Here is a 16,242-nt window from a genome sequence, read left to right as displayed (position 1 = left end):
GGCTTTGTAAAGTCTGTCTTTGGAATTCCTAGAAGGATCTCTACCCATATGTTAAAGAAATGTCCCAAATGGATAGTGAAGGAATCGAGCCTCCCTGCCTGTTTGCTCAAGGGCACCATGATTCTGACCTAAACAGTACCCCCAATCAGCTTCAAGGTCGGTTTAATTTAGTCTCAGGGCAAATTCTCAGCACCAGTTTCTGGGGTCTAGGGCTCATCAGGGATTTCCTCTTCCTTTGGGAGTCCACTGAAATGCCTGTTGAACACCACATGAGACCGTGTTGGGGTTGAAAGAATGACTAAGACCTATTGAGCTCCCTGGGAGCAAAGGGGTAGACCATGTTGGGCTAAGTTGCACTGGAGCCAAAGAGGCCGTGACCCTTGGAAGGATGGCCAGCTCTTGATGCCTTTTCAGGGATGCAGCCCCAGGGCAGGTTGAGACCATGTGCAGGGAGGCAGTTTGGACAAGAGATGGTGAGAGATGGAGAGGAGTATCTTCTACAAGATCTGAAACTTCCAGGCACTCTGATCCTTGTAGTCCAGGGGATCCATGGGGTTGTAGGTGAATTTCCAGGTGCCTGTGGGGTCCTTGAATTCTAAGCTGTCCACGGGGCTGTAGGTGCCATAGCTCTGGCCTGACAGGGAGGTGGGGGACTGGGTCAGGGAGGGCCCAACAGAGGGGCCAGAAAGGGGGCTGAGAGCCGGGCCCCCCAACTGGGGCACCATGGGAGAAAGGTAGGGATCCAGGCCACTGAAATAGGAGCTCAGCGACCCGTAGGCTGAGGGGGAAGAGCAGAAAGCAGAGGCGGGGGCATAGGTCATGGCATAGGGCGCTGAGGTCAGAGAGGGGCCCGAGGCCACTAGCCCAGCCCGCTGCACCTCCGGCAAAGGGGACTCTGAGGCTGGACTCCAAATGGACACAGTGGCCACTGCTGTGGCCGGGGAGCCTGAGGGCCCAGGCAGAGGGGGGCTGTAGGAATCTGAGATGCCCAGGGGCTCTGGACAGACATCGGTGGAGGATCTTGGAGATGTGCCTGCCTTCCTCTTGGCAGGACGAGCCTTGGTTTGTGCCCCCGGGGGCTGCTGCTGCTGTTTCTGCTGCTGCCGCTGCTGTCGACATTTAGCCCTGCGGTTCTTGAACCAAACCTGGAGAGTGAGAGGGAGATCGGGGTGGGTGAGTGGGGAGGAGACCCGGGGAGCCTTCATGATGCCCAGGAGTAATGATGCTTTTTGGTAAGACATGCCAGAGCCACAGCTCTCCATTTCGCAACCAGTTATCGGGCACTCTATTTATCTACCCATCTATCCCTCCAATCATTCATACATACAATTGTACACACACACACACACACACACACACACACAATCATATGCACATACACACAATAGTACATACATACAGTTGTATGAATATACATACAGTTGTATGAATATACATACAGTCGTACATACATACACACATTCATCCGTCCAACCATATGTACACACACTATCATACAACATATACTTTCATCCATCCATTCATGTAATCATTCACACATAACATGTAGACGTACATTCATAATACGTTCACCCATCTAATCATATGCACATACATACAATCACACATACATACATGCTTTCATCTGTCCAATCCTGTGTACAGATGTACATATATTATCACACAAACAAGCATACATACATGCATGCATACATCATACATACAATCATACACACACATATATATACATTTACCCACCCACTCATCCATCCATCCACCCATCCATCCGCCCATCCATCTGCCCATCCATCCATCCATCCACCCATCCATCCATCCATCCATCCATCCAATCAGTTACTAAGCATGGATTAACCATCTTCTACTACTTTGGGGACACTCCAGTGAAGCTGACTCTCTAGTTGAGAAAGACAAGTTATAAATAAACAAGAAGCAAATCACATAGTACTTTAGAAATACTATGAAAGAACAAATTGAGCAGAATAAGGGCAGGCAGCAGGGTGGGGTGGCAGGGGAAGGTTGCAGCTTCAAATGCCAAGGGTGGTATAGGTCTCATTGACTAGCAAGGTGACTTGGTTTGTTGATAAAGACTTGAACATGGTGATGGGGAATATACCTTTCAGATAGAGGGAACAGAGAGTGCAAAGGTCCTGAGGCAAGAGTGTGCTTGGTGGGCATACTAAAGGAAGGACCAGGGGCCTGTCTTGCTGTAATGGAGTGAGAAGGCATAGGAGCGTAAGAGAGGAAACCAGCGAAATATTAGAGGCAAGGGATTATTAGGGCACTTTATGCCTTTGCTGTCACTCTATGACCCCTCCCTCATCCCATCGCTCTGGGTCCCAGGAACGACCAGAGGGGCCAGAACATCCCACCTGAACCCTGGATTCAGGCAGATTGATCTTCAGAGCCACCTCCTCGCGGGCATACACGTCAGGGTACTGAGTCTTAGCAAACAGGGCTTCCAGCTCCTCCAACTGGCTTCGGGTGAAGGTTGTTCTTTCCCGCCGCTGTTTTCTCGGGGCACCTGGGATGGGGACAGGAAAATGGGACCTTCAGGTGACCTGGGCCCCCATTCTCTTCATCTGCTGGTATGAGATCCCGACTGTACATGAGATGCCAAGAAGCCCCTTCTGGGTGCTCATCTGCCCAAACTAAGGGGGTGCCGATTCCCTGAACTTCTAGGGCTCACTCTATCCCCCTGGGAAATGGGATCCCCATTTGTCTGTCATTGGGGGGCTTATGCCTCACCCTGAAGAGAACTGGCTTTAGCCGTGTAAGGAGGTATATGAGTTTAGTTTTTATCCCTTTTCTAAAATTTCTTCTGCATTAAGACATTCGGTTGAAACGTGACATTTTGGATATAGAACCTATAAAAGTGGCAGGTCCATAATGGTCAACTGAATAATTTTTAAGAAAAAAACACCTAAAGAATAATGCCACCAAAAACAGAGTGCTTTGTTCTTTGAGAAATAAAGCATTGCTAACTGATGGGGACTCCTCTGGGTCCCCCTTCCAGATCTCGCCCCTCCCTCACATGAGAGGGAACCACTATCCTAAATTTCTATGAATGCCCACATGCTTACCTGCATCCCTAAGAGATGTGGAGTGGTGTTTTCATTTACAGATGAACACACTTAGCTGGTATATAGCCCTGATGTCACCCCTGTAAGTGCCCATCCTCTTCCTGAGGGCAAGGGACCCCAGAGGTCCCCAGGAGATGGGGCCCAGCCAGGATGTACTGCAGGAGGACTGTACTCACTTGGGTAGGACACAGCTTGGTGCATCAAATCCACACTAGGGCCACTCAGGGCCAAGGCGTTGACAGAATAGTGGGGCCCCGGGTTCATATACGCCATCATGATCTTCGGAGATGCTGGGGCCCAGGTCAGTGGGCCTGCAAGAGAAGGGTGGGTACTCAAACACTCCTCAGTTCATCCCCTCATAGTTCAAATCCTGCCTCAGTCTCTTCTTAGGTACGTGACCTTGGACAACTTATCCCCCTCTCTGTGCCTGTTTCCCCACCTATAATATGGCCCTCTGCTTAAGGTGGTCAAAGCTTCATTGAGACTCTGTAAAGCAGAGAGTGAAAGCTGTAATGGGCATTTTAAATGGAAGCTCTTATTCCTACTCTACCCTTTAAAAATCTTCCTGCCACTCCCTCGTCCAAGATCTTTTTTTCTGGGAGCACAGTCACGCAGAATCACGGAGAGTTGGGTGACAAGTTGTCCCAGTCTTCCAGGGATGGAGGGGTTTTTAGAGATGTGGGATGATTTCAGTGCCATATCTGGAAGAGTCCCAGACAAATCAGGATGATTGGTGACCGCAAGGGAGAGTCACAGTCAAATGACAGTAAGCGATGATCCTCCACGACCATTTTTGACCCATCAGGCTTGGCAAAGATCAAAGAGACTTGGTAACTCTACGGCTGGCCTCAGTGGAGAAACAGGTTTCCCCATGTCAGGGCGCTGGCAATGTGGATGGAAGGAATTGGAAACATTTATCAAAGAAAAGTGCCATCTTTCCTTGGTCCCAGCAATCCACCTTCAATGTGCCTTGGTCACCTCATCAGAAAATGGGAATGAAAATAGCACTTACATCTTTTAAGTTGAGGTGAGGATCGAATGAATTAATGTCCATGAGATACTTAAAATAGCACCCAACACATAGCAACTGCTACAAAACTGTGGGAGGTTATTATTATTTGCAAGCAGATGTTTGCATGGACTTCACGCTAGGATTTTCCTTTTATTGGAGTATAGTTCATTTACAATGTTGTGTTAGTTTCTGGTGCACAGCAAAGTGATTCAGTTCTACATATATGTTATTTTTCATATTCTTTTCCGTTATAATTTATTACAAGATATTGAATATAATTCCCCATGCTCTACAGTAGGTCCTTGTTGTTTATCTCTTTTATATACAGTAATGTGTATCTGTTAATCCCAAACTCCTAATTTATCCCTCCCCACCCAAGCTGGGATTTTTAATGTAGCATATTTATATAATTGCCAAAATGTGGAAGCAGCCTACATGTCCACCAAAGGGGAGGCAGTAAGTAAATTATGTAAATTAAGTAAGTTATGTTACAATTATGGCACAACCATACAAGAGAATGCTATGAAGTCATTCAAAATGTAATCTTCTGTGAATGGATTTGAAAAGACTCCCAGTATATACTTAAGAAAGATAATCCTAAACTTGGCAATGAGACAAAAGGATGACAGCATGTCACTTCCTGGTTGTCCTGGAGACTTATCTGGCAGACTGACCCAAGCATCATTTCCTTTTCTAGGGGACTGTACTTTTGTTCAATTGATTATTCACTACTGATTTGGATCCAGACATTGACAGGGTAAATGGTAACTTCCAGAAGTTTGGTTGCCAATGATTTCTCTTCGGTAGAAAACATAACCTCAGAGGTTGCAGTTTTGCTGCCCTGTAGGACTTGAACTAGTTTCATACCTAACTTGACCAACTTTTTTCAGCATGCCTTTTCTAAATAATGATATTAACCACTGTTCCTTAAATTCTCCTTTGAAACAGTCAGTTCCCTCACCCATGACTTAAATACATCTTTGACCTGTGCTTATTACATGTGCCTAAGAGTCAGGTTTTTAATTTTTTTTATTACACTTTGGCAATAGTGTGTGTGCGTGTGTGTGTGTATTAGACATCATATATCAGTAAATTATATATACAATATATATGATATTCAAAGGAATATATCCTTTAAATATATATATTTCAAAGGAAAATATGTGTATAGCATGCTACCATTTGTGATTTTTAAAAACAAGGCAGTGATACATGTATATGTATTTATGTATATAAATATATACCTGTATCTGCATAGACGATTCCCAGGAAAGACACAATATACAGTAAAATTGGCTGCCTCTGGGGATCTATGCTATATCCATACCTTGTTTCTACAGTTTGGATTCCTTTTTAACCGTGTGTGTAAGTTACCTTTTCAACAACACAACTGAGACTACCATCTATTTAAAAGAGAGAGAGAGAGAGCGCCTTTCCAGGGCTCCCTATCGCCTTAGTTACCATGGCCTCAGGAGACCTCTCAGCCTCTCCAGAAATTTTCCATAAGCTATTCCAGGCAAGGAATGCCTCCATCCCCCCAGTCCAAAGCCGCTTCTCACCAGCTCACTGACCACTTTTCCTCCTCTGGGGTACCGTTCAAATATAACTTCACAGGAAAGACAGCCCACACCCAAGACAGCCCACACCCTAAACAGGATCACACGCACGCGCGCGCGTGCACACACACACACACACACACTCTTTCTTTCTCCTGTTCTTCAGGAATCACACAGGTTAAATATGTCATATTTATGTGTGTTTACCCGTCTCCCCAAATCCTGTCAGCTACCTGAGAACAGAAACGAGGAATGTTTCAGTCCCTGCAGTGTCCCCGGTGCCCCCTGATAAATATTTGAAAAATTTAAAAAGTGCTTAAAAATGGATGACATTTATTTGAGCTCCCACCCCTTCCTTCTCTCACTGCCCTGTCTGTCTCAACCCTCCCTTGGAAGGGAGCGTTCTATTTATCATAAATTGAAATTCTACTGTCCATTCAGGAAATATTTTTTGAGAGTCTACCATGCTCTCGGACATAAGGATACAGTAAGAAAGAAGACACACAGCATCTCTGTTCTCATGGGGTTGAACTTTGAGGTCTCAGTCAGGGAAACAAACAGTGAACAAGGAAATAAATCTTTTTTTAGAAAATCAAAATGCTTTCGGAGCGTTTCAAGGACTCCGAGGAAAATTAAATGGGGGAAATAGGAGAGTGACAGGGTTTGGAGGAAGGGTGAGGCATCTGATTTAGTTGAATGATCAGGGAAGACCTTTCTCCAAGGAGGTGACTTTGGAGCTGCAAAGTGAAGAACTCCATATCAGCCGTGGGAGGATCTTGGGGTAGAGGTCTCCAGGCAGAGGAAACAACAGGTGCAAAGGACGGGAGGCTGGAATTGTTTTGTCTTGTGCAGGAGAATCAAGGTGTCCAGTGAGACTGGAGCAGAATAATCATGGTGGAAAGTGGACTAGGATTAGGTAGGACCTGATAGAAAGGTCACCCGGACTCTTAGTGCTGATAATAGTCATAAAAGTAGAAACAACCACTTAAATCCTGAGAATCAAGTGGTGTCCTAGATAGTGGCTGGTATTTACACCCTAGAGTTGCCCCCTTCCATTGAGCAGGGCTACTACGTGTGCAACCAATAAGATACGGCGGAAATGACAGTGTGATTTCTGAGGCTGGCCCTCTCTCTCTAGGAAAGCAGCTGCTGCAGTGAGGATGCTTGAGCAGTCCTATAGAGGGGTCTGTGTGGCAAGAACTGAGCCCTCCTGCCAACAGCCATGGGAATGAACCCCATCCTCCAGCCTCAGCCAAGCCTTCAAGTAACTGCAGCCCTGATTGGCATCTGACTACAACAGCACAAGAGACCCTGAGCAGGAATCATCAGTGGTGCTGTTCCTGGATTCCTATGACCTCAGAAACTACACAACATCATAAATACTTATTGTTTTAAGCTGCTAAGTTTGGGGCTAACTTGTTACACAGCCACAGATAACTAGTACACAAGACTTCTCAATGCAGGATGGCACTGAGTCCTCAGCACAACCTTGGAAGGGAGAGACTGTGTTACTATTATGTTCACATTTTATAAATGAGAACATATTCCTACACAGGTGCTATGACTTGCCCAGGGGCACTCACAGGCTGTGAGTGGGGACACAGCATTCCAACTGCACTCCTGGAGGCCCTGTTCTTCTAACTCCCAACCTGGGTCGCCTCTGTCCTCTCCTCTTCTCCAAGGAGCGATGAAGTTTCATTGGAGCCTCCAGAGAGAGTGGAAACAGGGAGGCTGGTGAATTTGCCCTCTAGGGACAATTTGCAGGGCTTGAAACAAGAGCCTCCACTTCCATTGAATCTGTCTTCACCCCGGAGTCTATATTGAGATCTCTCTCATGGGCACAATCCCATCCTACAGGCAGGGAACCTGAGCCTCAGGGAAAGGAGAGTCACTGACCAAAATCAAGCAGCTGATAATGACTCCAAGATTGAGGGTTTTCCCACTGCCCAGAGCATCCAAGAAGGAAGGGCTTTGTGGAAAAGATGCCGGCAAAGAATGATAGCAACAAAAATGATATAGGACTCCCACCGAAGCCTTTCTCTGAGTTAGGCAAAAAGATGAGGTAGTTGATGCTATCAGAGCTTCCAGAACTTCTCTCCTCTAAACAGGCTTTGTGTGTCCGACCTCCAGGAGCACAGACAACAACTACAAGCTCTATCTTTCATTGAGAATTTACAGTGAGCCTGAGAGCAACACTTTATCATCCTGCCTGGTGAGTTTCAGGGCAACAGTGTTTCATAATTGTAAATGGCGGAACTAGGGAAATCACCATCCCTGCCCTGGGGACCCACCAGTGGGGTTCAGCAGCCACTGGGTCCAGGCTCCCACCTGGACAGGTGCTCGGACAGGTGCTCAGACAGGTGGAGCCTGAAGGCTCACACCCATCTTGTGGGTGGTCCCAGAGATCATCTATAATTGGAGAAACCAAGCCTCAAGGGAGGGAGGGGCCTGCCCCAGCTCAGGCAGGAGACCCTCCAACCATAAGGACCTCCAGCTGGAATTCCCCGCCACTTAGACACAAGTGAACAAGATCTCGGGGAAGAATAATCCAGTGAAAACTTCCCATGAGGTAGGTCCTTATTGTCATCTCCACTCCACGGAGGAGGAAACCAAGGCTCAGAGAAGCAGAGTCCCGGGTCTCATCACACCCGTCAGTGGCAGAGCCAGGCAGGGTTGAGCCAGCACCTGCCCCCCTAGCCTGCACCCTTCTGACCACCAAGCTACATGGTACCTCTTGGGATGCTCACCACGGCCCCACGGAACGGACATGTCCATTTCTCAGATGAGGACACGGAGGCCGAGGGGGGTTGTATCAGTTCCGGAGGACACACAGGGGTGAGTGGCACAGCCAGGAATAAAACAGGTATCTTGGGCCTCAGAGCCCTGCCCTTGACTCCCCAAATCTACTTGGGATCCCCCAAAACAGGATGAGGCCAGGCCTGTGACGTGGGCTTCCTCTGTACTCACTGCAGCCCAGGCCTGTGACATGGGCTTCCCATGACTCCTCTGACTAGATCACCATGGCAGCTTGTCATTGTCCCCACTTTGCAGATGAGGAAACTGAGGCTCAGAGTGATCTCGCACAGACCCACATGGCTCCACATCAGCCCTGGCAAGACCACCCTCCAACTCTGTCAGATCTCCGCGGCCCCCGTTGGCTCCACCACCCAAGAGACAGGAGCTGGGTGCCGTTCTCATCACCTGAGATTGGACATGGGGAAAGCCAGAGCCTCTGGGGACAATGAGGTCCCCAGGTAATCAATTCACCCCGACTCTATCCCCACATCATCGTATCCCCAGCCCCCTCAGGCATTCTCGTAGTCTCCCCCTCTTCCCTCCCACTGCAGCCACAAAACCTTGGCTCCCTGTGTGTGTGTCTCTTCAGTTCCATTTCTGTCATTCATCCATCCATCCATCTATTCAACAAACATACAGGTATCCCAACCACACGCCAGGCACTGGGAGGAAATCAGGGTTCAGTAGGGGAGACGGGCAATGAGTGGATAATGCACACATGATAGAGTTTCAGGCTACGGTAAGTTTCAAAGGAAATACAACACGGAAACAAGCCAGGGAGTTGCCTTTGAGCTGTGAGAGGTCCTCCAGCTCTGGAAGCCAGAGGTCTTGGTCATGTCACCTCCCCAACAAGCCACCCCTGAAGCCTCCAGAGCCCCCGTGCCATTGGCCAGCTTCCCTGTGCATCCTCACCACCACCCCCCACCCCGACAATCACAACCCGCCCCGTTTCCCCAAACATCAGGACGGACCCTCTCGTCCAGCAGACATCACACACTCCTTCTTCTCAACCCCTTTGCCAGACACTGAAAACAGAGCCATGAATAAAATGTACCCACCTTCTGACTCTTCCTGCCCCCTCTCTCTCTCCTCCTTTCTCCACCCCCTCCGCTGCTCCTGCAGACACTCACCTTCAGAAAGTAGGGATGAAGCTCTCCTGCTGGCCCGGGATGGAGTCGTCAGATAGCAGAGGCTGAAGGAAATGGGTCCCCTCACATGGGGAGATTTTAAGCCCCGGCTGGGAGTGATGTCATTTGCCGTGGCCTGGATCTCGGAGGGTAATCCTGGCCCGGGTGGGGGACTCAACTGGGCACCAGGAGGTGACATTGGCTGGGAGGGGGAGGGGCACCCGTCTGCCTAATCCCTTCCTCTCCTCCACCCCCCCATCTCCCCCCCATGACATCTTGGCAATTAGGGCTGATGGCGAAGGGCAGCCCCAGCTCCTGCCTGTGATCAGGAGCCCCCACTCCTCAGGGAAGTTCTTCCTTAGGTCTAATTGGTGTCCCTCCAGCTTTGGCTTTTGTCCCATCAAAGAGGAAGCAGAGAAACGTTGGGTGTTCCTGAGAGATCGTTCAAGAAACAAGGGGCACGGGGCTTTCCGGATCCCTCTCCTGGGTCACCCTTTCTCTCCCCAACACTCTCTCTGCCCACTAAGTCATCTCTGCATTGCCCCCCTTGTTTTCCTTTCTGCCTCAGTTTCCCTTTTTCCTCTTTCTTTGCTTTTATCACTCTTTGATATCAACTTCTCCCATTTCCTCTTCTCCCCTGGGCTCTCCTATTCTCTCTCTCTCTACCTGTGTCATCTCCATCTCTATCCCTATCTGTCCCTCCCTTCTTCTCTCCACGCCCTTGGTCTTTGGGGGTTTCCGTGCCTCAGTTTCTCATTGCTCTGAGCCTCAGGCTGTGCCACTTCTGCCAATCTGCCTGTGTCCCCCTCTCTCATTCCCCAGCTCAGCGTCCCCCGTCCCTGTCTTTATTGATTTCCTTGTCTTTCTGTCTCAGTCCCTCTTGCTTTCTGTCTCTCACCCTCTGTCTCTGAGACCCTGTCCCTGTTTGGGTTTTGGCCTCTGTCCTTCTCTCTCTGTGACTCCAGTCTCCCCCCTTTCAGTACCTCTGTCCTTCATCCAACCTCTTAAGCACCAATCTCTGTTCTTGTTTCTCTCTTTCTCTGCCTCTTCCTCTGATTCTTGGTTTACTTCTCTCTAGCTTTCCCCTTCATTTCTTTCTCCATATCTTGGTACCTCTCTTGTTCTCTATTTCTGACTATCCTTGTTTCTGCCTCCCTCTGAATTTTCATCTCTCTGTCCTTCTCTGGGTTTGTGTGTCTCTCTCTCTGGATATCAATATCTCCCTGAGCTCCTGGACCCACATGGGTCTGTTCTCCCTCCCCATCTACCCCAACACCTACCTACGTGAGTGAGATCTCGGTAATCCTGCCCTGTGGCTGGGTCATTGTGTCTCACCATAAGGGGCCCTTTCTTCCTTCACCCCCCCCCCAACCCCCTGCTAGGAGAGATTAAGGCCAGCAGCCTGGCTGGGGAATCAGGGCCCGTCTCATTAGCTTGAAGAGCCAGGGGTGACAGGGAGAGAGGGAGGGGCCGCCTGACGCTCACTGACCGGCCAAAAGGCTACTGATGGGAGGACCCAGTCCTGTTTAACAGACCCTCCTGACCCACCAGAGCAGAGGAGGAAAGCTGGCTGTCAGGGAGAGGAAGAAAGAACAGGTCCTCAAAAGCCCCCAAGAGAAGGTGGCAGCTCCTCTTAATCACCTCCCCCAAATTTTCCCACCCAAAGTCCCACCTGGCTGGGGGGCTGTGGAGAGATGGGCTTCAGGTCATGCACGTGGCCCTGGGGTCAATTAAGCTGAGTCTAAATCCAGGCTACTCCTCCCCTAAGGCAAGTAGCTTTCTTTTCTCATCCACACCCAGTGAGCAACTCGAGAGGAAACCTTGGCCATCAGCCTTGCCTTCTCCCTTTTTACCTCACTACCACCCCCTCACCACCACATCCAGCCCACCCATAAATCCTGTCATCTCTTCTTTCAGTTAATTGTCCAGCTGAAAACTACAAAACACTGCTGGGAGAAAGTAGACTCAAGTCAACACTTGTGTTGGCCCTCTGTATCCACAGGTTCTGAATCTGCGGACTCAACCAACCAAGGATCAAAAATATTTGGGGAAAAGAAATTTTCCAGAAAGTTCCAGAAAGCAACACTTGAATTTGCCTCATGTCAAAGGCTATTTGCATAGCCTTTGCACTGTGTTTACAGCTATTTACATAGGGTTTACTTTGTGTAGGTATTATAAGTAACCAAGGGATGATGTAAAGTACACAGGAGGATGTGCTTAGGTGACATGGAAATACCGCACGATTTTATATAAGACACTCAAGCATCCTCGGATGTGAGTATCCGTGGGGGCCTTTGAAACAATCCCTCTTGGATATGGAGGAATGACTGTACCGTGTTCATAGATTGGAAGACTTGAGTATTAAGATGCCAATTTTTCTCAAACTCATCTTTATTTTTAGATACAATTTTAAAGGTTACTTTCCATTTACAGTTATTACAAAATATTGCCTATATTCCTTGTGTTGTACAATACATCCTTGAGTTTATTTTATACCTAATAGTTTGTACCTCTTACTCACCTACCCCCATTTTTCCCCTCCCTGCTTCCCTCTCCCCACTGGTGACCACTAGTTTGTTCTCTGTATCTGTGAGTCTGCTTCTTTTTTGTTATATTCACTAGTTTGTTGAATTTTTTAGATTTCACATATAAGTGATATCACACAGTATTTATATTTCTCTGTCTGACTTATTTCACTTAGCATAATGCCCTCCAGGTCCATCCATGTTGTTGCAAATGGCAATATTTCACTCCTTTTATTGTCTATATATACCACATCTTCTCTATCCATTAATCTGTTAATGGACACTTAGATTGCTTCCATATCTCGCCAATTGTAAATAATGCTGCAATGAACATTGGGTTGCATGTATCTTTTCAAATTACTGTTTTTGTTCTCTTTGGATATATATTCAGAGTGGAATTCTGGATCATATTGTAGTTCTATTTTTAATTTTTTTAAAAACCACCATAGTATTTTCCACAGTGGCTGCACCATTTTACATTCTCAAAACAGTGTACAAGGATTTTTATTTCTCCACAACCTCACCAACATTTGTTATTTGTGGTCTTTTTGATGATAGCCATTTGACAGGTGTGGTATCTCGTTATTGTTTTGATTTGCATTTCCCTGATGATTAGTGATGTTGAGCATCTTTTCATATGCCTGTTGGCCAACTGTTATATCTTCTTTGGGAAAATGTCTATTCTGCTCTTGTGCCCATTTTTTAACGAAGGTTGTTTTTTTCTTTTTTAATATATTGAGTTGTATGAGCTGTTTATATATTTTGAATATTAGCCCCTTATTGGTCATATCATTTGCAAATATTTTCTCTCATTCGGTAGCATCTCTTTTTGTTTTGTTGATGGTTTTCTTTGCCATTCAAAAGCTTTTAAGTTTAATTAGGTCCCATTTGTTTATTTCTGCTTTTATTTCCTTTGCCTTAGGAGACAGATTCTACATATATTTAGCTATGGTTTGTGTCAAAGAATGTTCTGCCTATGTTCTCTTCTAGTAGTGTTGTGGTTTCTGGTCTTCCATTTCGATTTTTAATCCATTTTGAGTTTTTGTATATAGTGTATATAGTTCATTCTTATACATGTGGCTGTCCAGTTTTCCCAGCACCACTTATTGAAGAGACTGTCTTTTCTCCAATGTATATTCTTGCCTCCTTTGTCATAGATTAATTGACCATAGTGCATGGGATTAATTTTGGTATCTCTGTTCTTTTCCATTGATCTATGTATCTGTTTTTGTGCCAGTGTCATACTGTTTGGCAGCTGTAGCTGTGTAGTATAGTCTGAAGTCCGAGAGTGTTTGGTCAATTGACTTTTGACAAAAGTGCCAAAACAAGTCAACAGAGAATTCTTTTCAATAAATTGTGCTTGAACAACTGGATATCCACATTAAAAAAAAAAAACCTCAATCTTTCCTTCATACAATACACAAACATTAATTTGAGATCATAGTCTTAAATATGAAAAGCAAAAGTATAAAATTCCTAGGAAAAAAGATAAATATTTTCTTCACCCAAGAAAGTAGGCAAAGATTTCTTAGATGGGACAGAGAAAGCAGTAACCATGAAATAGAAAATTGACAAATTAGATTTAATTAAAATGGGAAGATTCTACCCATCAAAGAACATTGTTAAAGAAAATCCTAGCCACAATCTGTTAGAAAGTATTTATAAAACGTATAGGTGGCAAAGACCTTATATCCAGAATACATAAGAAAGATAAAATAGCTGGAAGAGACACTTCACAAAGATACAAATGGCCAATAAGTGCACAAAAAGATACTCAGCATTATTCTTCATTAGGGGGAGAAAAATTGAAACTACAATGAGATACTACACATGACCACGAAAATGGTTACAGTGAAAAAGATCAACATCACAAATATTGGTGAGGTTGTGGAGGAACTGGAACTCTCACACATTCTGGTGGGAATAGGATGGTACAATCACATTGGAGAACCGCTTGGCTGTTTTCTATAAAGATGAATTATTTTAACCTTATGACTTGATCCACTTCTAGGTATTTATCCAAGAGAAATGAAAATGTTATGCCCACCATAAGACTTTTACAGAAATGTTCATAGCAGCTTTTCTTTTCATACTAGTCCCAAATGCGAAACAACTCAAATGTCTACTGAGCTGTAAAAAAACAGAGTGTGACACAGCCATAAATGGAATACTACTCAGTAATGGAAAAGGAACAAAAGGAACAACGTACTGCATGTACAACATCATGGATGATTCACAAAACCTCATGCTGAGTGAAAGAAGCCAGACACATAGAGTGCATATTGCATGTGATATTGTGACATAATAAATATATCTTTGGTCTTTGTCCCATTCCTGGCACAGAGCTCCTAAAACCTTTAGAATTTCCTGTGATGAGATGGATAAAGATGTCTTTTGTTATGTTAATTAGGCAACCTTCAGAAAGCCCTAGGTGACTGAAGGATGGGCTGATGGCCAGGGGAACCAATCATGGGATTAGAGGATTAAACTTTCAGTCCCCTCCACCTCACTCCCACTCCCCATTCACCTACCCCCTCCTGGGATGTGAAAGGAGCTAGAGATTGAGTTCAAATGCCAATGACCAAGGATTTCATCAATCATGCCTATGTAATGAAACCTCCATAAAAACCCCAAAGGATGGGGTTCCAAGAGCTTCGAGGTTGGTGAACTAGGCCACATCTATGTGCTGAGACAGTGGTACATCCCAAACTTCACAGGTACAGAAGCTCCTGTGTTTGGGAGCTTTTTGGATCTCGTCATCTGTATCTCCTCATCTGGCTGTTAAAATCCTTTTATAATAAAATGATCATCTAGTGAGTAAATGTTTTCTGAGTTCTGTGAGCCTACCCTAGCAAATTAATGAAACTCAAGGAGGGGATTGTGGGAATGTTAGATTTATGACTGGTTGGTCAGGAGCACAGGTGACAATCTGGACTTGAGATTGGTGTCTAAAGGTGATGAGGAGGACAGTCTTGTGAGACTGAGACTGAACCTGTGGAATCTGATGCTGTCTCCAAGTAGGTAGTGTCAGAACTGAGTTAATAATTGCTTGGTAGTGTTGAAAAACACACAATGAACTGTATAATTCTAACGTTCAAGAACAAAACAAATTTTTTCAAATCAGAAAATCATTGACAGGGACTCACTGGGGGCAGGGGGGTGGAGGTGGATGGAGAATGGAGAGTGACTGCTTAATGGATACAAACAGGATGTCTTTTCAGGGTGATGAAAATGTTCTGGAATTAGATAGTGGTGATGGTTGCACAGTCTTGTGAAAGTACTATATAAACACCACTGAATTGTATACTTTCAATGGTGAATTTTGTGGTACATGAATTAGACCTCAACTTTTTAAAAAAAAAATCAGAAAAAGCAGTTGCCTGGAGTGGAAAAGGATCATTGACTGCAAAATGGCATGAGGGAAATTTTGGGGTGGTGCAAATGTTCTATACCTTGATAGGCATGATAAGGGTAAGCGTTTGTCAAAATCCATCAAGCTAATCACTTAAAATATATGCATTTTAAGGTGTGTAAATTACATCTTGATTTTTTTTTTAAAGAGTATTGGAGCAAAATATAATCTCCAATCCAACTTTTTCTCACCGCCTTGACTGCTTGTAGCCTAGACCAGGAGGGCTGCGGAAGCTTCTCTTCCCCACCCCCGTAGCCTCACTCTCCATCAGTTCTCTGCTCAGGGTCAGAGCATTAGCTCTTCCCACAATCAGAAGGCAATCCACCCTGTGCCCAGCTCACTCCCCTCATGTCCCCCTGGCTTCTGTCTGTCCCCAAAACTAGCCAAGCACAAGGAAGGAGCCTAGAAGGAGAGAGAGAGACCAATGATGGCCCCCAAGACAGGGTCTCAGAGCAGCTGGGGGTGAATAGCAGGAGAAAGACAGGGACACTGAGGGAGATCAAAGGACTGAGAGACACAGTGAGATAGAGGAGAGATACAAAGAGGGAATAAACATTCTTTTGTTCAATGATGGAATGACCAAGACAGAAAGGTACCAAAGAGAAAGAGTCTTTGTGTTTGTCAAGGAACATCAAGGGTCCATGATTGCAGCAGGAGGGAATGGGGTTAGACTGTGGGGGTGGCCCCAGGTAGTATGAGATGCTGGAGGACCCTTGTATCAGGTCACTGATGAA

At 45.9% G+C, this 16,242-nt stretch overlaps 1 protein-coding gene across 1 annotated transcript; it reads right to left on the bottom strand.

Moving 5' to 3' along the window:
• Positions 1–490: 490 nt before the first annotated feature.
• Positions 491–9,613, bottom strand: CRX (cone-rod homeobox). The gene is made up of 4 exons (XM_057712868.1): positions 9,575–9,613; positions 3,257–3,391; positions 2,370–2,521; positions 491–1,145 (listed from the first exon to the last, which is right to left on the bottom strand). Exons 2-4 carry the CDS (start codon positions 3,354–3,356, stop codon positions 498–500), a joined length of 900 nt encoding a protein of 299 aa, XP_057568851.1. The 5' UTR covers positions 3,357–3,391; positions 9,575–9,613; the 3' UTR covers positions 491–497.
• Between the last annotated feature and the right edge of the window lie 6,629 nt (positions 9,614–16,242).

This window comes from Hippopotamus amphibius, chromosome 16 (assembly GCF_030028045.1).
Source record: "Hippopotamus amphibius kiboko isolate mHipAmp2 chromosome 16, mHipAmp2.hap2, whole genome shotgun sequence".
Taxonomy (NCBI): Eukaryota; Metazoa; Chordata; class Mammalia; order Artiodactyla; family Hippopotamidae; genus Hippopotamus; species Hippopotamus amphibius.
The sequence above is the reverse complement of the archived record's forward strand: the minus strand, read 5'-3'. Positions and strand labels throughout refer to the sequence as shown.

Excerpts from the sequence above, each read along its gene's own strand:
- CRX (XM_057712868.1), bottom strand. The coding sequence starts at position 3,356 with ATGATGGCGTATATGAACCCGGGGCCCCACTATTCTGTCAACGCCTTG. Across the intron at positions 2,522-3,256 it reads CCAAGCTGTGTCCTACCCAA|GTGCCCCGAGAAAACAGCGG; the intron begins GTGAGTACAGTC and ends TCCCCATCCCAG. Across the intron at positions 1,146-2,369 it reads TGCCTGAATCCAGGGTTCAG|GTTTGGTTCAAGAACCGCAG; the intron begins GTGGGATGTTCT and ends CTCACTCTCCAG.